Source organism: Synchiropus splendidus, chromosome 18, assembly GCF_027744825.2.
Source record: "Synchiropus splendidus isolate RoL2022-P1 chromosome 18, RoL_Sspl_1.0, whole genome shotgun sequence".
Taxonomy (NCBI): domain Eukaryota; kingdom Metazoa; phylum Chordata; class Actinopteri; order Syngnathiformes; family Callionymidae; genus Synchiropus; species Synchiropus splendidus.
Window position 1 is genome coordinate 11,413,949 of NC_071351.1, and position 22,568 is coordinate 11,436,516.

Here is a 22,568-nt window from a genome sequence, read left to right on the forward strand (position 1 = left end):
GATAAGATCTGAAACAGTCGCATAAAGAACTGAACCGGTGTTTTGTCTCCAGGGGAAAGTCATTCCACCGGTAATGTACAGACACACTGAATCAGAAGTGTTTTCCTCATTGCACTGTCGCATCTTTGGCTGTAATACGAGAGAAATTCACACAAAAGAGTGTACACAAAAGACGCCTAAAAAATTGCAAACACAGATCCATAGTTGTCGATAAAGTCTCTCTGAACAAAGGCAGTTGAGGAGATAACTGAATCAAATGTGTTCTACTGTACTCAGGTATCAGGTACTCAGGGTTTTTATTGCACGTCTGCAGTAATACAGAATGGCAATACAGGAAGTCACACTAATAGCTCTTATTACTTCATAAAACTAACTGGGTTGTGTTAAAAAAAATATCAAAATGACACAACTGTTTTTGTAGTGTATGACTTTCTTTATATATATATATATATATATATATAGAGAGAGAGAGAGAGAGAGAGAGAGATTTTTTTTTCTTTTTTTTGTTCAATATTATAGGGAAGAAATGTAAAATATAACCTGAACAGAACCTATTTCCGTCATTTTCATTTGTATTTGGTGACAATGTTTCACAGTATACTGTATATCCCAACTGCCCGTCGTCATTTGTTATCTTGCAATTGTGTTTAAAAACAAGCCGACTTCCTCAGTAATCCTCATTATTGCTGGAAAGCCTCAAACAAACCTCAATTACTTCTTTAGCATTAACAATTACAGCACATCTTTAATGAATGCTGCTGCGAGTCTGCACTTCACTGTACAGTCATCAGAAGTTATGCAGCTAATGTCCTTCCGAGTGTAATGGAGGGAAGCTGGAGTCCCACTCCTGGCCACCTAGGAGAGTCATTGCAGCTTAGTTGGACTGCTGCTGTGGCCACTGAAGCACCCACTCGCCAGTGGATCCCAGCTCCAGTCCCACTCTTCCTCTGACACTCTGGACCCTTCTACCGTGCGACAGCCTGTGATGCGTTGACAGTGCTACCAGGAGAATAAAAGTTTGCATGCTCTGCGCGTACCGCAGAAACACGCTTCAAACTGGCATTGCAGTTGAAGAGTGACGCAAAATTAAAGAGAAAAATGTTTGAGAATTGGCTGATCGCGTTTCCTCCATCATGGCTCCTCTTTTGCCAGACGTTGGAACGATACATGACAAGCCATCTCCCCAAACAAGTGTTAGCCGCCGGTCAGCAGTCATCGTCTGAAGATACAGTGACAAACAAATCACTGAGTCAAAGCTCAAACATCTGTCTTTATTATCCTGATGCAATGGCATTGACTTTTTTTAAACTGTCTGCGCCAGGCTGAGCAAAAGTGGCGCCGCCTGATTCTGCAGCTTGATCCCTCTAAAAGCACGGCGCTCTCTGACTGCCCACCGACTCGTGACACGGTTTGATGTTTAGCTCTCAACAAGATCACGCCAACACCTGCGTTGCCTGTGGGGGTTTGTGACCCAGCGCTCCAGATGTGAAGCTGGAGCCACTGCCCACACTGCCACCAGCGAGTCGGCCACCGCGGATCGGCTGCGTTCCCATTTTTTTGAGCGTGTAGTTATATCACCGCTGAGACTTATCCTCGATTTACATCCTCTTTTCATCTCTTCTCACCGCTTCTTTATCTCTACCTCTTCACATCAAACCCCATGGGCACAGCAATGCTAGTGATGTTTTCATGTCACGCTCTCACCTCTTCCTCTCCCTCATGATCGTCGATTCTTTTTCTTCTGGCCATTTAGGTGAAGATTCCCGAGTCAGCCTTGGGTGTTTTATGAGTATGATTAGTGTAGCTACACATCGGTGATTTTATCACCAAACTTGTTTTGTTTTTTCCTCAGAGTTAGATGCTGTTTATATAAGTCAGATTGCTTTCTTCTGCCTTGTGTTCCGACAGTTTGGGAGCAGCATAACTGAAAGAGTTGTGGACAGATTTCCTGTCAACGACAGTAGCACAGCATCCCAGATAAATACTGAAGAAAAAAAAACAGATTTTGAGGGTAAGTTGCGACACTAGCAGCTGCCTCATGGATTGAAACTTGAATCACCCAAACCAACTTGTGACTTGATTTGTATTGTTATTGCAAGTTCTCCAGGGCTAGAAAACATGGAGTAAAAAGCAAATTTAACAGTTTAGTAAAACATGAAATACACAACAGACACAAACAAACAGACCTGGAACAGACATTCTGATGTTAACCACATAAAATAAGTAAGGGAACAGTGAGATATTTATGTGGTGGGAACAACAGTAAGCGTAATGGTTGACATATACTCTCATGGAAACAATAGTAGGAGTGTTACATAGACATAGATACATAGATACTTGGATATGCTACTGAATTTGTGACGTGTTTTCTATCCATACACTAGAGTTATTTTGTTTGGTAGCGATTCATTCCTCAGTTGGAGGAACTGAAAGTCTGTGTAAGAAAATATGCTCAAATATTGTGGTACTCGATGGTGTTATATAGCATCAATATGTTTGCAAGACTTGATAGGTATGAAAGACTTGATATTTTATGTCGGCTATATCAATATTGGTTACATAGATACTTGGATATGCGGCTGAATCTGTGACGTGTGTAGTACGTTTAACTTTTTCTTTCCGTATACTGGAGTTATTTTGTTTATTTGCCACTCATTCCTCAGTTGGAGGAACTGAAAGTCTAACTGGACTGACATCATTGCAATAAACTCATTTTCATGAGCATTATACTGTAGTGCATTGTCTGATGTTCTCTCTTAAAATGATGGCTCTTATGACAATATACTGCTGACACAATATCGCAAAGCATTGGATCCACAATAAAACAGACAGATGCATCCTCAGGTATAGTACTAGTTATACTTATGATCAGCATTTGGTCAAACATTCCTAATTTTTATCTTCATTTTCATTCACAAGTCATATTGTAGATTGTAATGTAAAGTTCAAAAGTTTCTCAGAAAAACAGCAGGAGCTTTCATGATAACATGTCCTACCCCAGTGTAAACTGTCCTGTCAGCATGCAACTTTAATGCTATTTTAAATACCAAATCGACTTGTTCAGCGTGTCGACCTAAAGTAGACCCCTCAATTTTCTGCAACTTTTGCTTTATCCCTCCTGAGAATTGAGTTCCCAGACACCCCACCAGCAGATCCACACGGGGCTCTTGCTGCATCATAAAACGTAGGTGTGATGGATCGAGGCGAGCGAACATTCCACAAGCCTTCCATCATCCTGCCGTGCTTATTGCCGGGTTTAGGCCTCCTTTCTCAATGATTCTGTTGTGTTTACTGTTTATTCAGGGCAGACAGCAGCACAGGCTCTCCATGACTCCAGCTGGTTTCTCGTAGACGGATCAGTAATGCCGCTCAAGCGTAGTCTATTTCTCCCATGCTTGAGAGGGAAATGCTTTTCATAGACATTTTGGACACTGGGAGGAAGGAGGAGGGAAAAGCAGCACAGTGGGTCTGAAAATAGAGCGGGTTGACTGCACAGCTCTGTGCATGGTTTATTTATCCTAAAGATTAGTGCAGGTGACTAGAGGGCCAGGTTCTGTGTGGGCTCGAAGCAGACGGCTTCCTGAGGTGAAGGCGTTTTTTTTGACCGTAATGAAGCGCATATGGCACGGATTAAAGAATCTGTAAAGCTCGAGGCGGTCAGTGGTATCAGCTTTAAAGTAAACAAGGCTCAACGCAGGCATGTACATAAATGTGTCTCCAGGACTGTGCCTACAAACACAAGAGCTGTAAACAATCAAACATTCCAGCCTCAGTAGAAACAAACAGCACAGACACAAACACCAACAGGAGAAAGCGGCAGCAGCAGCTGCCGGATTCTCCAGTGAGTTGGCTGTTTTGTTGGGTTTTGAAGAGCAGGCAGACGGAGCCTCCGTGTGTGTAGCGATGTCAGAGAAATAGACGCGGGGCAGGACAAAGTGAGGGAGCAGATGGGAGCAGTAGAAGTGACGGAGTGACAGGTGTGGGAACTCAAACTCAAAATGCACGACACTAAAAATGGTCAGAACGTTTTCGGGAGGCCAAACACGCACAGGTGATTTGACTCATTCGAATTTCCTGAATCAGCCCTGCACTTTTGTTTCAACCCCACACTGAGATTTCCGCTGCCGGGGTTCAGTCGACAGGCCTGCCAGGGGGACTGCTCCTCCATGATGGTGTATGGTCGGCAGGACAAGGCGTCGGTGCATGTCGGGTTGTGCGCGCGATGCTAGAGTTTTGTTGACTTGTTTCATTCAGTCGCAGGAGTGGCTGTATTTCCCGTCATTGAGGCAGAATGTGTATCACCCTGGGATTACTGGCTTGACGTTTGGGAGATGGCAATATTTTCATGAGCGCATCATGCTAAAACTACTATTGTCCCAGACGTACGTTGTTTTTTTTCATCTCACAAATAAAAGAACAAAATATCTTTATCTATTTTTGTGTATTTTGTGTGTCAAATCCAGTCTTCAACATAGAGAACTCCCTCTTTTTTATTACTCCCTGGTTGCGGACCAAGTTGTCGCTACATTGCTAAGCTAGTGTTTCCACGTTTAAGCATGAATGTTTTCACACAGATGTAATTGATCGGACAGCGGCAGGGCCACAAGATGCCGGTGCGATGGTGTCTGTTGCTAAACCGGAGCGACAGTCAAACCAAGGAGACGCTTTGGAAGAGCTAGCAATAGCTAACAAGGCTGAAGCTAACAACTTTGTTTTGACACGCAGAGGTCTCAACGAGAGGAATGATCACCCCAACAAAAAGCTTGTAAAACATTGCTGTAAATACAGAATATATTACCATGACTTCATGCAGAATACTACTACTAATAACAATAATAATAATAAGTCTGAATGTAAAATGAATGTTGAGGAGATTCAATTATTTCCCCTGTCACCACGCTCTGCCACATTGATACAAATGTTGCCTTAAGACATAATGCAGTGGAATTAAACCCATCACTCAAGCTGCCAAGAAATCGCACTTGATAAAACTGCTCTAACCACTGCGTGAGTTATGTCCAGACAAACTCCGCCGGCGTGAGTCGTGGCACTCGCTCGGGACTGACATATCAGTGGAAAACAAATTGCCGTTTGTTGTTTACTCTCCTCTGATCTAAGAGCGTTGGCGACTCTCATCACGCAGAGGGAGAGATTTCACGTCCTGTCCACCTCCATCTGTGTGTGTGTCCTCCGGCTGACAGGAACATGCTTTAAGCAGCGGCAGCAGAGACTTGCTATGCGCCTCCAGTCACCAGGGTCTGCTGCTGCTGGCTGACCCCCAGGACCCTGCCTACCTGCCAGCCTCAACACTCCCTCAGAGTTCAATTAAAAAAAGCACAAAAATAGTTTGATAAAACTCAGCGTCTCCCTGGACTCTCACTTCACAGTAGACCGCAACAACACGACAGGTTCCATTATGATCTACACATCTTCTGATCTCTCCTGATGTTGCATCAATGTCACGGCTCACCTTTCAAATAGGTAGATTTATAGATAACACCAGCGACACGCTTCTCATGAAACAGTTACAATGAAGATCCCCGCATTAAAAAACACTAGCAGAACTGAATACAAGGGTGCTGTAATTAAAAAACTCATTATTACTGAGTAATTATGATCGGCTATCACAGCAATTCAGCGGAGTGACTTGTCGGAAAAAATAGTATTAATAAGCTCAATAAATGGCAGACACTAACTTATCTCCCGCGGCCATGACATTTGTTCCAATATTCCGGAGTAAGTCCTTAATTCTAGCAGCATTGTTTCACTGGGTGTTGTCACCTCTGCCACCTCATTATGGACAAATAAAGTTTTTTTAAAATTAAATGTCTGTTTCAATTAAATTGTCACTGTAAAGTTTTGTCGACCCCTTGGGATTAGAGGATGAAAAGAAAGCAAAAATGAGTGCTGTAAAAAAAGCATTATGGCTCTGTTTTATGTCACTCTTTTATGACAACAAACCGCAGTTAACTTATATTGCACTGCGTTGCAACATCCTCCACATTTTCCTGATATTTTGCTGAGTTTTCGCGTGGATATATTAAACCATTATTCGCGTTGCTCCAGGGAGCGACAACCAATCCGACACTGATATGAGGCGGCGGCGCTCGGCCACTTGCACAGATTCAAACCTCAGCGTGAGGAATACCAAAGCAGCTCGGTTTATTTTCCAATTCTAATTAGGGGTCACAGGACGAACAGAAGCAAAATCCCATCATGCACTGGTGCGCCCTCGGGACCCTCTTACTGTGAGGTTCTGGTGGGTGTCTGTTCTGAACTGCAATGTGGAGGATGGAGAAAGAAAGAAAGAAGAAAACTTAGTCTCAAGTGCAGCTCAGTTATGAGCCACAGACTGCTCTTATAAGGACGCGCATTATTATATATATTATATTATATACTTGAACGGGTGATGTGTGCTGCAATGACGGCTATTCAGTGGATGGATCGACATCGGTGTCACAAGTACGAAGGGACGAGGGAGCTAAAGCCACGTAGGAGGACGTGGTGTAGGACCCAAGTGCAAGTGGTTATAGGCACAGGAGGCAGGAGGGAATTATAAATAATATTTAATAATTAAACAAACTAAAATAGAACAGAAAGCGTCACCGAACCGGGAAGAAACAGAGCAAACGCAGAGTGTAAAAACAGTAATGAAACTAACAGAAGTGCACAAACATTAGTAAAAAGTCAAAACAGAAAGCGTCACCGAACCGGGAGTTAAATGAACTTAAATCACAAATGAAACCGAGAATAAACTACAAAAGAAAACCAAGAAACACACGGCCAACAGCAAGAAACCAAAGACACTAACTCAGGAACCACAGTTAAATCAGACAAATCCAAAATAAGCTAGCTCACCGAACAAGAGACACGAGAACCAGGAGTTGCAACAGGAGCTAGCAAACAGAACAATAAAAGCTGAACACAGGGAGAGACACGAGGACCGTCACCGAACCGGGAGTTAAATGAGCTAGCTGGCATAAGAGACTGAAAACAATGAGAACCAAGAGTTAAATGAACTAGCTGGCAAACAGAACAGGAGCCGAACACAGGGAGAGACACGAGAACCAGGAGTTACCACAGGGGAACGAGAGGAGTCCAAAAAACACAGGAACCAGAGGAAACATCACAGGGAAACATGGAAAACACACCGGGACTAGGAGAACTGGCAGGAAACAAACACAACGATCTGGCACCCGTTGCTGGAGCCCAGGTGTTTTTGAAGACCAGTCATTAGAGGTTAATCGGCTCCAGCCGTGTGCCAAAGGAACAGAGGGGAAGAAACCAAAACCAGGATTTGGAGCCTGGAAGCGGAGCCATGACAATCGGGCGGTGTTTCTGCGGCAGAAATGACCAGCCAGATGGAGAAAACCAGCTGTTCTTAATGTTACCAGTATGGTCTTTCTGAGCTCTATGAGTGCACAGGAAAGAGTCGCTCGCTGTTTATTCACCCCTTCTTAACCACCAAGTGTGAGTTACGGCTCAAGCGTTTTACTTTGCATAATTAATTATATTTGCTTGGACAACGACAGCCTGCTCTGACTCGCACACAAACCAAAAACCTCAGGGAGATTTCCTCAATAGCTTTTACAGCCTTGCTTTAGGCATATAAAACATATTAAACTCTAAGAACATTGTGCTTTAAAGAGATGTATTTGCAGTGGCGAAAAAACTCCAGCACCATTTTCAATTGGACTCACATCCCGCCTTGTGACTCAGAAGGATAAAACAGATGTATATTATAAGATCTCTAAGTATTACTACAGTACTACAGCACTTCTATTTCCCTCCCTCCCAGCTGGCATCTTCCCTGCGAGAGCGAGAGGCAGAAGAGATGAATCACGCGGCAGCGATGTGCGTCCAGCAGTCGCAGCCGCTCGTGTGCGCCAGTTTAAAAACAGCTCCATCTTTTGACTTTCTGAAAGAATTCTATCAGCAGCATGAAATTCGGTGGAGGTTCACTACCCAGGAGGAGCAGCGGTGGCTTGTCTCCCTTTGTGGTAGCCAAAGCCCTGAAGCTGCAGCAGGAGTGATGGGAAACCTTGTCAAGTCTGCTCTCATTACTTGAGGCTTATCTTAACTTTGCGAGGTGGTATTTTGGGAATATTTTTAGAGGGCAAGAAGCAAGCCAGCATAATATCTTGATGAGGCATACGGGGATAAAATATATACAACAAAGTTAGATATTGCATATCAGTAAAATGACTCTTCTTACTCTCCCACATCTGTGGAAATAAACACAGCTTTTTTTTTTTTTTTTTTTAAGTCAGTTGTCCGCCGTCCTTCTGCTCTGACACCTCCACCCCTGGGCTGATCTACTGTAAAGCTGATCCAGACGTGACCCCTGAGGCCTTCAGCTGCTTTCTTTCAACTGCAGATGTTGAATCACAGAGGTTTTCCTAAAATAAACTCATGCACATTCTCTGGCATGCCATAAATATCACGCATCCTCTGCACATCTACTCGGTGCGTCTGTGCATGCATGTAGTTTTACCCTTTGACATGAGTAAGTATGAACAAGAACAATGTTCTCATGGACTTTGACTTATTCATGTGGCTTTCCATCCATTTGCTTTGCAGCTTTGAGTGACTCCAATGGAGTCTATGAACAGAACTGTGGCCACCTTCCTTTATTTGCATTTTTGTTTCCAAAATATGTTTGACATTCTTAACCCATAAACACATTTTAAAAAACTCCCCTGCATTAGCAATTTCATGCACCAGTGGAGATGGTATCGATTGTGTCAGGGTTAATTACAGAGAACGTTCCACCAAAGTGAAACATGTAATTTGGGAAGCCTTCTGAGACCATTAGCGGGTCCGGTTCACGTGTTGGGTGAAATGGTCAGTGACAGGCTTTTAGCTTTGCCCAGTGAATTCCCTTCCTCGCCACCGATTATGGCTTATTATCCGACATGTTCTGAAGAGAGATCCGTTCACATTTGAATAAAGAACGACGCTGTCACAGACAAAACGCTGGTACTCCAGCACTTATTAGCACTAGTCCTGAGCTGTTTCCAGTGTACCTTTTGTCCGGTCTCTCACTTAGACTCACTTAGACCAGACCAGGTGCGGCCCGGGGGCTATATGCGGCCCTTTGCTTGTGTTTTTGCGGCCCTCATGAGGTCAGACTAAAACTATACAACTGATTTGTGAGGTTTCACGGTATAAGAATATTTGCCACAAGATGCCACATTTTTCAATTTGAATGAATTTGGTATATTACTGAATCAAATGATGGACCCATACACACATTTCAACAACAAAATATTTGCATCAGTTTGACAATAAATCACAACGGTGGCTATATTCAGGTTTTTGTATCATTTAAACTGAAGCTCTTTTTATGTCTTGAAAATATTTGTATCAGAATTTCAATTTTATAAGAATTTCAAGTACATTCAGAGTAGTGGAAACCCTGGCTACTGTGTAGTGAAAAACCTCCCTGAACAAAAGCAAACAGATGCTTTTATTTGCTTTTGTTCAGGGATTCCTCCATGTTGTTATCATCCTAGCTGCCACGTGTCTCGTGCACTTACAACGATTCCCTGTTGTCTAGAATGCAAACTGCTCAATCAAATTAAATAAATTTTTCATTGTAATTCATGAATCATAATTAATTTTTAGTTTGTCATTTTGGTATTTTCCTCAACATTTGTTGAAAGAAAATTCAAAATATATTTTGAAATAAATTGCCTTTTCATCTTCGATGTTTGGTCCATTTATATACGAATAAAATGGGTGTAAAATGTTTATTTATTGACTTTTTTCCGTCACGTTTCATAGTCATCGCCGATTTTCTTTTGGCGTGATGGCCCCTCACAACAGTTGCAGTTTATAATGTGGCCCTTTTGGAAATTTTATTTCCCACCTTTGACTCTCCTGAAACCACCAGTCATCACATATGATGTTGAATGACGTGAATCCATGTGGTTGTACACATGGACAAGGCATTTTCCCAGTAACAAAAATAAGCGTTTCCCCGTCTGGTTCCCACTACTGTACATTACTGTACATGAAGTTTAATATAAAGCTACAGTAGAATAAAACATGGTGGCTGAATGTCCTGCTGCTCAGCTGCTCATGCTGCAGACTGTATGAATGTATAATTCAAACGTGATAGATGGGGAGAGAGATTGCACTCGCACATATGAGTTCAGCACTAGTTAACCCTTCTGTCTGCTCCCTAAACTGTCACTGCTTGTATCTGGGCGCTGACTGGCCCCGAGGCTGTTTATGCCTCCATGTTTACTCAGCTGTGCTTGACGGGGACAGCGATCTCTGGAGTCATTGTAAAGAGAGAGGCAGCATCTCCGCCCGTGTTTCCTCGCAGCGGAGATGGAAGCGTGGGCTCTCCACATGCCTGCTGTGAGTGGGCAGGCTGGAGATTTGTGGGTGGTGAAGGGAACATGAGGAGGAATAAGGCAGGATGAGTCTGGATGTGTCTGCTGCATGCTATGGTTAAAAATAGAGGCTGGGGAGGAAGTGTAGGTAACAATTAGTCAGCAGAACTCTGCCTCCCTGCTGTCAGGATGACGGTCCAACAAGCTGGAAAATCTCCCCAGTCAGCTCCAGAAATGGGAAAAATATAAAGAGAACGTCGAAGAGGCTGTCGCTCTGACCCGCCCTCCTCAAGCCCTGCAACACTTGGTGACAACAAACAGCCACCTCAGGTACTACGAACAAGTTTCAACTGTTGCAGTGCATTATGGAACTGTAAGCTTGGCTCTGCTTTTTACAGTGTTTTATTATATTGCTGGGTTTGATGGACAAATTTATTCAGAGAAACAAAGGCAACAATCGGAACTAAAGGTGCAAGTGAGGCCTGGAAGGATTAAAAAAAATAAGTCTTTGACAGGATTAAAATGTATGAGGGTTTCTTTAAGAGACTGAGGGAGTGAATATGTTAAATATCAGGGTATGTTGCGTTGTAATTCTATCTAAATATCTTCATAAATGTCCGCCAAGCTACTCATTTTCACACACTTTTGACATTATTGCCCTTCACATACTTTATCTATACATTTTTTTAAGATGTGTCCGGAGTGCAATGTGTTCAATTGGACAGCAATTGGCGCTAGCAGCTCCATGAACAACACAGAGAGTAAACCTTGGTTGTCAGCATAGACACAAAGTCGATGTACTTCAGCAGGCTTTTAGCTAGGAGGGCGTCAGGGCGTCTGCAAAACATGAAAAAACGACCATATCTTGGCCGGCAGATGCCGCCATACACCAGCGTATTGTGAAGGCCAAGGTACATTCAAGACGAAGAATAAAGTCCGGATATTCTGGGCTGATCACATGACTGGAAGTAATAGAAATGAATGGGAAATTTTCCGAGCATTAGCCAAACCAAACAAACCAGAAGATTTGCCCTAAAACTTGTTGTTTTACCTGTTTTTGACACGTCATCATGTTGTCGCTTCATTACGTTCCGTGGCTTTTTGAGTCACGCTGCACACAAGCAAACATACCGACGCAGCGCAGCCATCGCCGTCAAGAGAAAAAAGATTGGATCGTGGTCATCGCGAAAATGTAATACAAGAGTTTTGGCGGAAGACTTGAAGTCGCTGTTATTTCCTCTGAGACAGAGGACCTGCAGCACATCAATCCTTTACAGGCAGCGGAGATCGCACTGAATCAACAATTAGCCGTCGACCGAGACAGACCTCGCCTCTGCTGCCTGCTCATGATCAGCTTCCATAATATTTGTGGAGAAAAGCCACTCTGAGCTCTTGAGCTCAAACTTTGGCTCTCTGCTGTCTCATAAAGTCAGCTTTATCTTAACCATAAAAGACAAGAAAAGACAAACACACCTGCGACAGCCCTGTCTGAGCTGAGATTGACTGCTTTTTTATCCACAGTCTCGCTCTTATCTTTGCAGCGCAAGGATTTCAACTAAAGTCAAACATCAGCACCATATTTTCACTGATGTTTTATCAGTTATTTCTTCTGTTTGAACACCGATAATTCTCACTTAAGATGTTCCAGTCGGACGCAGGTCATGAATAATGTCTTGCTTTACATGCTGGGTGCAGCAGTTTGGGATTGAAACATCGCTCTGTTTTAATCTCCAATGTACTCAGTCATGCTGTGGGAGTGCTGAGCTCAGCACTGTTTTGAAGTCGGCGGCAGCGACTCCCTGAGACGGTATAGAGCAGGTTTTGGTCCTCCTATGATATGCTGGGGTCTCCTGAGGTTGGCCCTTCATGCTGCGATGATGCTATCGTCTATGAAGGTGATAGGTAGTGAGAGGCCGACCGCAGCCTGGGAATAGGATGAGAGAGGAGGAACGTCTCTACTGGCCTGTGAAATATTCATCAGGAGTGGAGCAGGAGTGGGTGGTGGGGGGGGGGTCCACAGGGAGAGGAGCTCCGAAGACAACCAGCATCAAAGAGCAGATACAAAAGGAGGATACGTAAAAGGGTGTTCTGTTGTGGCAATTAGTTTTTTAATTCCAGATATAATAACCTGCCCTGATCTGTGGTGGCTGCAGCTGCCTCACGAGCAAGTTCTGACAAGATTAAGAAAACGCTGCATGAACCATTAACACACAACAACGGGCAAAATGATGACACACAAGAGGAGCAGGTGCGCCGAACAATTCACATTGTTCTTTTTTTAAAACTAGATTTTGCTCGACAAAGTAATACAAAAGAAACACAAGAAAATATTTTCCTTTGTTTGGTTTCATTTTCATGTTTTTCCCCTGAATGCAAAAGCATTTTTTTTTATCAATTACTCTAAGGAGGTGTTTACTCTCTGTGGGCAGACTTTTATTAAAGGTTTCAATTTTGCAAGGTTTCCAGTGTGTGTTACACGTGTGTTTAAAAAAATACCTCGAGAAAGAAAAGTAGCAAAGATATTTTTAGCGCTCGGTTGCTAGCGAACTGCATTGACAATGTCTGAACTCATGTTTTTATTTATCTAAGGAAAAATGCTTTCGGTGAAAACCTCTTCAGATTGTGGACCGTTCCCTCCCCCCTTCTTAGTCTTGTTTACTTCCCAACGTGAATCCTTTATCCTGACAGGCGATGACTGAGAGCCCGTGAGTCCATCTTCTGGGCATGACTCCACCACACGCACGACACACTCCGATCTTTCTGCTGATTCTCCCTTTTCCTTTGTGCGTGTTTTGTCCATCTTAGACAAGTTATTCACGCGGTGAGTCAGCGGATCATTCAGTACCAGACAGAGGAGTGGGCTGCTTTATGTGGTGGCTGTCATCACCTTGGCTGGGTTTCCTCCCAAGCTCCCTGCAGGCCAGCCGGGTCTGATCAATTACCCTCCTCGTAAACACCCACCCTCATTTGCATTTTCACCCCGTAGCTTTATTTTCGGGTTGTTTTTCCAAGAGCAATGCCAACTACTAAGATTAGTCACCGAAGTTTATGGACACGACAGCAGCCTGGGTAAATAACGGGAGACTTTCGACCAGCGTGGCGTCTTTCCATCTAAGAGAAAGTAGCAAGGAAGCCACAACATGCTCGGCGCAGAGAGAGACATGAGGCAGTCAACACCAGCGTACGGAAAGTACTATCAGAAGGTCAAGCAGAGGGGAGAATATGACACCACTTCTGTGTATGATCAATACAAAATATTGTTTCTTTTGCATCAGTTTGACAATAAATCAGGACAGTGGCTATATTCAAGTTATTATATCACCTTATTTAAACTAAAGCTCTTTTAATGTCTTGAAAATATTTCTATAAGAATTTCAATTTTATAATAATTTGAAGTACATTCAGAGTAGTGGAAACCCTGGCTACTGTGTGGTGAAAAACCTCCCTGAACAAAAGCAAACAGATGCTTTTATTTGCTTTTGTTCAGAGATTCCTTCATGTTTGTTGTTGTTGTTATCATCCTAGCTGCCACGTGTCTTGTGCATCAGAGTGGACCAGGAACTCCTACACTGACAAAGGTTCCCTGTTGTCTGGAGAGCAAACTGTGAATTTAATGTAATTTTATTTTATTGCAATAAACTTGTAATTAAGTCTCAAAACTATATATATATATATATATATATATATATATATATATATATTGGGGTGGGAAAAAATCTAATAATTCGATAGAATTCGAATAGAATTTGTGAAATTAATATCAATATATCGCAGTTTAATGGTATAAGAATATTTGCCACAATGGTGGTTATATTCAAGTTTTTATATAACCTTAGTTAAACTACTACCACCACTAATATATGTGTATATATATATATATATATATATATATAATGTGTGTGTGTGTTTTGATTCCTATGTGCATTCCTATTGATGTTGCCCAGGATGGGATCTGACATTCATGATAAACTCATTTGTCTCACCCTAGCAATGCTAATAAAAACAGGAATTACAGGAAATTGAGCCCAAGCCAGTAGAGAGGCCAGATAAGACTTCATTGATCGTCTGGCGAGGAGATTCAGTCAGATGTATTTTAGATGTTAAATACAAGACGTTGGAGTACAGAGCTCTCTACGAGGCTTGGTGTCGTCGTAACTCTGAGCTACAACACTGAAGGAAAGCACTGGACGTGGCGCTCTTAATTCTGATCACACCACAGACACGGATGGAATATTTCATGTGTTTGGGAGTCCAACTCTCTTGATCTGCCTTGAAACCGCCAAAAAAAACAAAAACGAATCACACAAACCTGGACTGTTTCATGGCGAAACACAGTGGACTTCTTGGGATTTCTGTTTAAATGTGTTTATACTTCACCCGGCGATAAAAGACAACATTCTTCTAGAGGAATGGAGGTCTAAGCTCACATCCCGACACCCCCTTATTGACAGTAAAATCTTGCTAAGTGGGTGAGAAAGTGCTTGTATTTGTGATTGTATTCGAATTATGGCTGTCATCTGAACAGAGATGTGCATACGGAATTACATGAAAAGCATGTTGAGTGCTTTTCAATTTCCAGCAAATTGTAGATGAGTGTTAGTGGGTTTTGGATGTCAGCAAGCATTAACGTCTGACAAAACCACCGTCTTTCAATATTGTTTTTGAAACCGTTGCCAACATGCTGTTCTGCTTTCATCCACGGTCCAAAGTTACAGCTCAAAACACATTTCATAAAAAGAACATCATTTTATGGGATGTGTGCTTTACAAGGTTTTTTTTGTCCGGAAAAACATGCTGTAGAAAGATCTGTCTTAAGAACAAATATTCATAAAATAAACCATCAATGGCGGCATCACTTTCATATCTACTATGTGTAGATATAGTGTGCTACCAGGCTGACGTATTTCAGCTCCCAGCTAAAGGCAGAGCCTTTTTTGACAGCTGAATTCGTCACTACAGATGTTCGACACGCTGTCAGCGTTCAGAGAGTCTGAAAGATTGATCTATAAGTAAAGATCTATACGCCGCCCACGGCATAGCCATGAAATATAGACGACCTGGAACAACATTTCTCCCTGTAAGAATGAGTGAAGGAAAGCTTCTGTCAATGATGCAAATCTGAAGAACCATATATTTGTAAAATTCACCAGACAAAATATCATTTCCGACTTTTGAATATTTACATGGCTTGGTGCGTCATTCATAAAAAAAATAAACAATTGCAAATGTTCTTTACGAAGTGTTTTTTATTAATAAATTCCTGTTCACAACACCAGAATTGATACTTTTAAACCCTCTGAATCGATTCTGAAGGGTCAAACCTTCAGAGAGCGAATTGTTCCAGTGTGTGCTTCAAAACAAAAGCGCTTCAGCAGCCTGGTTGTCAGCGTCACATGGAATCAATCACTGTATCTGGTTATTTGTGGCTTCCTCTGCCGTCTGTTTATCCAAAAGCCTTTTGTTCCTCCTGGTCAGATGGATGCTCCTGAACGCAGCAGACTCTCACTGATAGATGACTGGAATGCAGAAATGGCCCGGGGCACTGGCCAAACTCTGTCCAAAGCATTATCGCACTGGTTTTGTTCCTCCTGATCACAGATCTGTCAGTCTGTGCCACAACACGGAACAATCGTCCGCAGTCACTGCAGAACTCCGCTCTGTCTCTTTCTGTCTCTTCCACTTTGCGTCCCTTCCTCCCCCCCCTCACTCCTGCTACATATGATTCATCCAAAATGGAGCGTTGCATGCATTGCATTTCAAGAAAAAAAATTGTTCTGCAATGCTCCGTCCTTTGCAATGTGTCGATTCTGTTCCCTGATACCTTTCAGCTCTTTAATCTAACATCAGATTCTTTTAAAAATGTATCGCACCCCAATCTTCCTCGGTCTCCATGGTAACACCAGGTCCATTAAAAGTGCGATGAAGTGCATGTGAGGGAATTTTAAATCACCAGTCTGCCATTCTCCATCACCTCAGCCAGTCGATTGTGTAACTTTCAACCCAGGAGAATACTTTTGTTCTCAGCTTCATTTCCCCCCCTCTTCTCTCAGAGGCTCCGTGTCCTCTCATCCTTTTTGCCTTCACCCATATACCAGTCACACGTGAAGACTTACTGACCCCTAGTGGACATCTATCTTAGGTGTTCTGTTGGGAGTGAGGTCAAATGTGGTCGTTTGGAGCTGGGAAATTGAGCTGAAAACATGTGATACTTGAGTAAATCTGGAATTCAGAGTGTCTGGTTTTCAGGTCTTCACTCGGTATGGGAAATGCTACACCTTCAACGCTGGAGGAAACGGACGTCCGTCTCTCGTCACCACGAAAGGAGGGATGGGAAACGGCCTGGAGCTGATGCTAGACATCCAGCAGGATGAGTACCTGCCTGTCTGGGGAGAGACAGGTGAGCGTCAACAAGAGCAAAAAAGTATTTGTACACATGTCAAATGTTTGAACTGAACTCCAGGGCACTCACTTTATCACCTCAGAAATGCTCTCTGGAGGAGATGACATTGAATATTCCGCTTTATTTTGAAGATGAGACCTCATTTGAAGCTGGAATCAAAGTCCAGATTCACAGTCAGGACGAACCCTCCTTCGTTGATCAGCTGGGCTTCGGTGTCGCTCCTGGATTCCAGACATTCGTCTCCTGCCAGGAACAGCGGGTACTTGCAGTTCTGCACGACGTGTGATATGAAACGGCTCTTTTTAAGATCATGTCATTTCTCTGACTCTGGGTCATTGTGTCTGCGCGCAGCTGATCTACCTTCCACCGCCCTGGGGCGACTGCAAGGTGACCTCCATGAACTCGGACTTCTACGACACGTACAGCATCACCGCCTGTCGCATCGACTGTGAAACACGCTACCTGGTCGACAACTGCAACTGCCGCATGGTGCACATGCCTGGTCAGGAAACTATTGATGTTCAAAAGAAAATATGCCATAATATCTCAATTCTGAGCTGAACATTGTGCTGTCTGCAGGTGACGCTCCGTACTGCACCCCTGAGCTTTACAAAGAATGTGCCGACCCAGCTCTAGGTGAGCTACTAACTTGTCTAGAGTTTCACTGAAAGCGCATCCCTTCTTACGACCACGCATCTTTGGTCCCAACAACAGACTTCCTGGTGCAGAGGGACAACAACTACTGTTCGTGTGAGACGCCGTGCAACATGACCCGCTTCAGCAAAGAGCTGTCTTTTGTCAAAATTCCCAGCAAGGCCTCGGCGAAATATTTGGCCAAGAAGTACAACAAGTCAGAGCAGTACATCAAGTAAGAGTGCCCCCCCCCCCAACCTTTTAGTTTCATTGTATACAGGACCCCCTGATGGCTGTTATACAAACTGTATAATTCGAGAGATTAGCTATCAATATACATATAATGCAGTGGTACCTCGGTTCTCGACCACAATCTGTTCCAGGCGGCCGTTCGAGAAGCGATTTGTTCGAAATCTGAATCGATTTTTGGAAATGGAAATAGAAATAATGCGTTCCAAGCCTTAAAATAGGCTTTTGTAGGAGTGAATGTCGAGTGTCTGCTGCAGGTGCGCTGTTCCTCTATGTGTGTGGCCGCTGCATGTGGGAGGGGTTGCCGAGTGAGTGACGTCTCTCCAGAGGTGAAGAGGTGCCCGGTGCGTGTCCAGCACTGAATGTGCGCTTCTGTGCAGTTTGGCTGTGACAAAGTCATAAACCAAGTCACGCTCTGTCCCAGACTCGACTCATCCCTGTCCCAGCTCCAGCCCACAACAGGACATCAAACCCTGGAGTGTGCGCTCCAGCCTCGGAGGTGTGGAGAGCGAGCACCTCCCCTGTGACACTCTACCACGGTCCAGTGCGGAGACAGGAAAGGTTTTACACCTCAATATGAAGAAAAAGCAGTCAGTAAATGTAGCTAACGGGACACGTCTGTCTCAAATTTTTTGTTCGAACTCCGATTTGTTCGAAGTCCGGGACGTGCGAAAACCGAGGCACCACTGTATAAGCTGTTAAAGTTACATGTTTAAATCGATAAATATGTGGGAACACTCGTGAAACCAAGAAGTGAAATAATGCGGCGTAAAATATGGCAATATCAGGTGGTAGTGGGGTAATAACACATTCATGCACATCATTAAAAGACGAATTATGAATATTGTTCCTAAATTATTTGTCAAAAGGCAAAAACTCGTATGTCATCCATTCATTTGTTTGTTTGTTTGCAAACACAGTAACTCCAGAACGGACCATCATATTTCAGTTTCAGGGTCAGTTAAAAAAAAGCCATCGATTCATTATAGTGGTAGTCAGTGGATTAATGAATGTTTTAAAGTTTCGTTGAAAGCAACACACTGGGTCACATCACCAGCAGATAGCGGAAGTTCGGATTTTATAAAACGCAACTGTGATCAATCAACTTTCATGTGACATGTTTTAAAGGTTTCTTATTCGCCTCATCTCCTGCGTTCCTGTAATCCGTAACACGACTGCCATCTGCTGTCCATTTGCGCTCATTGCACTCAAGTGATGCTGAACACCATAATGATACAAGGTTCAAAGGAAACTGCAGTACACTAATCTGTCACTGTTGATCCGTATCTGGTTTTAGGGAGAACATCCTGGTGCTGGATATTTTCTTTGAGGCTCTGAATTATGAAACCATCGAACAGAAGAAGGCATATGAAGTGGCTGGATTATTGGGTGAAGTTGCTGACACAACAATTTGTCGCGCTTCAGCAAACAAATCCTCATGGCTGCTCTGGCTGTTTCTTATCTTTTCTGCCTCTTCAGGTGATATCGGAGGGCAAATGGGACTCTTTATTGGTGCAAGCCTTCTGACCATCCTGGAGCTGTTTGACTACCTGTACGAGGTGAGACGGGGCTGTGTGTTCAGCTGTGTTGACCATAACATTAGTCTAAGAAACGGCCTTCTCCTCAGGTGATAAAGCACAAGCTGTGTCGCTGCTGCGGCCGGAAGCACCAGCACCACGACATCAGCGACCAGGGAACCGTCCTCAGCCTGGACGACGTCAAGTGTCACGTCAGTAACTTCCATTAGTGATCGCAGACTACTGAGCTGATGCGCCTGATGGTGTCGCTGAAGTGGACGCTGCTCTAGACCAACACCATCATCTGGTGGACCCTGAAGCATCAACTAAACCTGCATGTCCGTCCGGAGTCACTCGAACAGTGGGGGAGCAGACAGGAATCACGTCTTCAGTTGGTCAACACACATTATCTCCAGTCACAAGTTATTCCTTTTCGCTCTTGCATGGCTCTTGTTTTCCAGCTTTATGATGAAGACCACCGAGCTGATTTATTCTTTGCTTCTATTTTGCATTCATGTTTGTTTTCAGTGAATTTGGCAAACAGATTTTACTACCTCATCCTGCAGAGAGGAAGAGTCCTGAGGGCTGCCTGAGTCAACATTTACAAAACAATTTGAACATTCAACAGGCTTTTTAAATAACTGAAAAATGTTTCAATTCCGTGCCAGGCCTTAAAATACCTGTTCAGTTTTCAGTGCAGAATCGATATTTTGCTCCCAAATTGAAGCTGGATATTTTTATCTCAAATATATTATATTATGTCAAACATGATGCGTAATTCTGAAATAAACATTTCAAATTCATCATCATTAAAAACGAAACCAAGTCATGTCAATGCAGCATATTTGTGTTATTGATGTTGTCTTTTTGGTCTTAAACAATACCCCATTTTGATTTCACATGATTGTCATAATGATATGAAATGTATCCATTTCTTTCTATATTAGATTGGCCACTTTTTTGTCAGTTACATTTTAATATTGTATTTTGAAATTGTTGTGATCCATACATGTTTAGTGTTTTTATAGCATTTTCATTTTATATATTTTTTATGTGTCATATTTTAAATCATATTTATTTGTATTTGCTTCATATAAAAGACCACTCACAACTGTCTCATTTTTAAATATTTCCAGAATTGAATAACCTATTTTAGCATCATTTTTATTAGTTTAAATGTATTTGTAACAATGTTTATTGATGACATAAATGTCACTGCTCGCCAAAACCAAACATCTGATAGATATGACCATGTTCAGGACTCGAAACAAGGAAGATGACTTGGATGAGGAACTTGCTCTGCTGAATGTTCTCCATGTTCTAGGGCTCCAGCTGCATGTAGCACTCGACGCCATGACTGTGACACGCGCTGCACCTCCAGTCATCTGTCCAGCTCAACTGTGTCAGCATGTTTTCCTCTGTGAGAGTCACAAACTGCTACTGAAGCTGACATCATCAGAATGGAAACCCCTCTTGTTTCGGGTATCATCGTCTGACAGTATCGGCCTTGTCGGGATGGTTCATGTTTACAGGCACTGAACCTCGGTTGTAATTACATGTAAATACTGCAATGACTATGAGGAATAATCATATTGAATTAGCATAGTCTGAACAGATGTTTGTCTATTTTTCTGTAAATACAATCTAAAGGCTTGTGCGACAGCCTTTTTTTTTTTTTTTTGGTCAGGAATCATGGTTTACTCTTTGATGCTCCCAGACTCCCCATCAGTGATTTGTCTTCGGATTGATGTGTGTTGTCGGCTGCATGAGACCATCGACTTGTCGGGGTTCATTTATTTTTTTAGCAACAGAGGATTGATTCATGATGTTCAATAGATGAGTCATTGTGGAATTAAAGGTCTAACTTTATCTGACCTGTCTTCATGTGCAACTTCTTTATACTCATGGTCAAAAGTCAACGTCCTCCAGGAGAAGAGAATCGATTTCATAATGTAGCCATTAGCATGGGTAATGTTTAACATCGAGGATTTACAATGATAACTGCAGTACTGAACTGAAGAAGACTTGTCTTTATTTTAATAGGCAGCAAGGATTGAAGGCACATTTGTCTTCATTGAAAAGAGAAAACTACTTTTCAGTCGACTTATACAATGCTACAATGCTATGCTAAGTCAGCACCTCATTTTCCCATCAGCTTTGTATCATGTCTTTACTTTGAAGTTGACTGTGATCGACTATTAAATTCCAAACCTAAGAGGAGATATGGCTCAGGCTCTGGGACCATCGTGACCCAAAACATGGAGAGTACTGGAACATTCCCCTGGAACATCAAAAACTAACATGAGATGCAACATTTTCCAGACACACATTTGTTCCTTACAACTTTGTAGTCCTTAGATACACATTTTTCTTTTTAAATTGCCGTTTTCATTTTTGTTAAATTCCTTCTGAGACAACTGAAGTCGGTGCAGCGAGACCCAAAAGGAGGAGGAGGGACACCAAACAACTGTTACACATGATTAGGCCAGACGAGATCCAGTGACTGAATCAGAGGAAGCAAGATAACAGAAAGACTGAGGCGTTGAATCAGCTTTGCAAAGCTCTGGTATAGATTATTCAGTGATGGCCGGCAAGATAGACACGGGGCAGGACAGACTGGTCACTAGTCCACCACAGAAAACACACAACAACAACTATGTGCACACACAACCTCAGGCTATTTAGAGTCACCTTTTAACCTCTGAACCGTGGGAGGAAACCAGAGTCAGAAGAGGAAACCCAAGTAGACACTCCAGACAGAGGAGACCCTGCAGTCCGTATTCCACACCCGCACAGTTCCCACAAAGGAAAAGAAAAAAAAGCTCCTGCGCTCAGAAGAGTCAGTCTGGCCACAGTTCCTCAACGTTGCGCAACAAAGTCCCCACTTGTCTCCAGACCCCAAGTGTTTCTGAGGTCGTTCTTGTGACTCTTGGAGATCTGGCACCAACACACTTGTCTCCACAGTTTGTCAAACTATAGTTTGTAGGCGTCAGTTCCACTGATGTCTGGATCTTGAAACTCACGACGCTCAGGTTAAATCTAAGGTGTAAACAGTGATCCAAAAGTAGATATGATATGACTTTTGAGAAGCGTTCACCTTTTAAACATGCTTTTGATGGCACCCTTTATGAGTTAAAATTCAACAAACAGTTCCCAAAAGTCACCAGAAGAAGCTGGGTTTTTGCAAACCTCAGGCACTTAGGCAGAAGAGGGCGAGACGCACCTGCGTGAGAATCCTGCTGAATGTGACGGTACAATGTTCAATCGGAGATGTTTATCATGATCAGCACGCCTTCACTCTGTTGTCGCGTCTATACAACATGAAAGATTAAACATTATGAGTCCATTTTCTGAGCGGTTCTGTTGTGTTTCCCCCCCACTTCTCCTCCCTCTCATGCGGGTGCACTTGCCGACAGCGGCCACAGT

General features: G+C 43.0%; 1 protein-coding gene and 1 long non-coding RNA gene across 3 annotated transcripts in view; one reads left to right on the plus strand and one right to left on the minus strand.

Annotated features, from left to right (window-relative positions):
- LOC128749709 (acid-sensing ion channel 1-like) overlaps positions 1 to 20,998 on the plus strand; it is a 29,028-nt gene extending 8,030 nt beyond the window's left edge. The window contains exons 3-10 of one of the 2 annotated variants that reach the window (XM_053849581.1): positions 16,590 to 16,740; positions 16,875 to 17,002; positions 17,095 to 17,245; positions 17,323 to 17,379; positions 17,458 to 17,611; positions 18,923 to 19,014; positions 19,105 to 19,184; positions 19,253 to 20,998. In XM_053849581.1, coding sequence (XP_053705556.1) covers positions 16,590 to 16,740; positions 16,875 to 17,002; positions 17,095 to 17,245; positions 17,323 to 17,379; positions 17,458 to 17,611; positions 18,923 to 19,014; positions 19,105 to 19,184; positions 19,253 to 19,372 — 933 coding nt within the window. In that variant the 3' untranslated portion in view covers positions 19,373 to 20,998. Of the gene's footprint in view, positions 1 to 16,589; positions 16,741 to 16,874; positions 17,003 to 17,094; positions 17,246 to 17,322; positions 17,380 to 17,457; positions 17,612 to 18,922; positions 19,185 to 19,252 lie in introns of both variants that reach the window. The other variant, XM_053849580.1, reaches the window with a different exon arrangement.
- Positions 15,637 to 22,514, minus strand: LOC128749711 (uncharacterized). Its single transcript, XR_008412979.1, has 3 exons — positions 22,366 to 22,514; positions 16,813 to 17,014; positions 15,637 to 16,726 (listed from the first exon to the last, which is right to left on the minus strand). It is a non-coding gene; the product is annotated as an uncharacterized LOC128749711 (long non-coding RNA).
- Between the last annotated feature and the right edge of the window lie 54 nt (positions 22,515 to 22,568).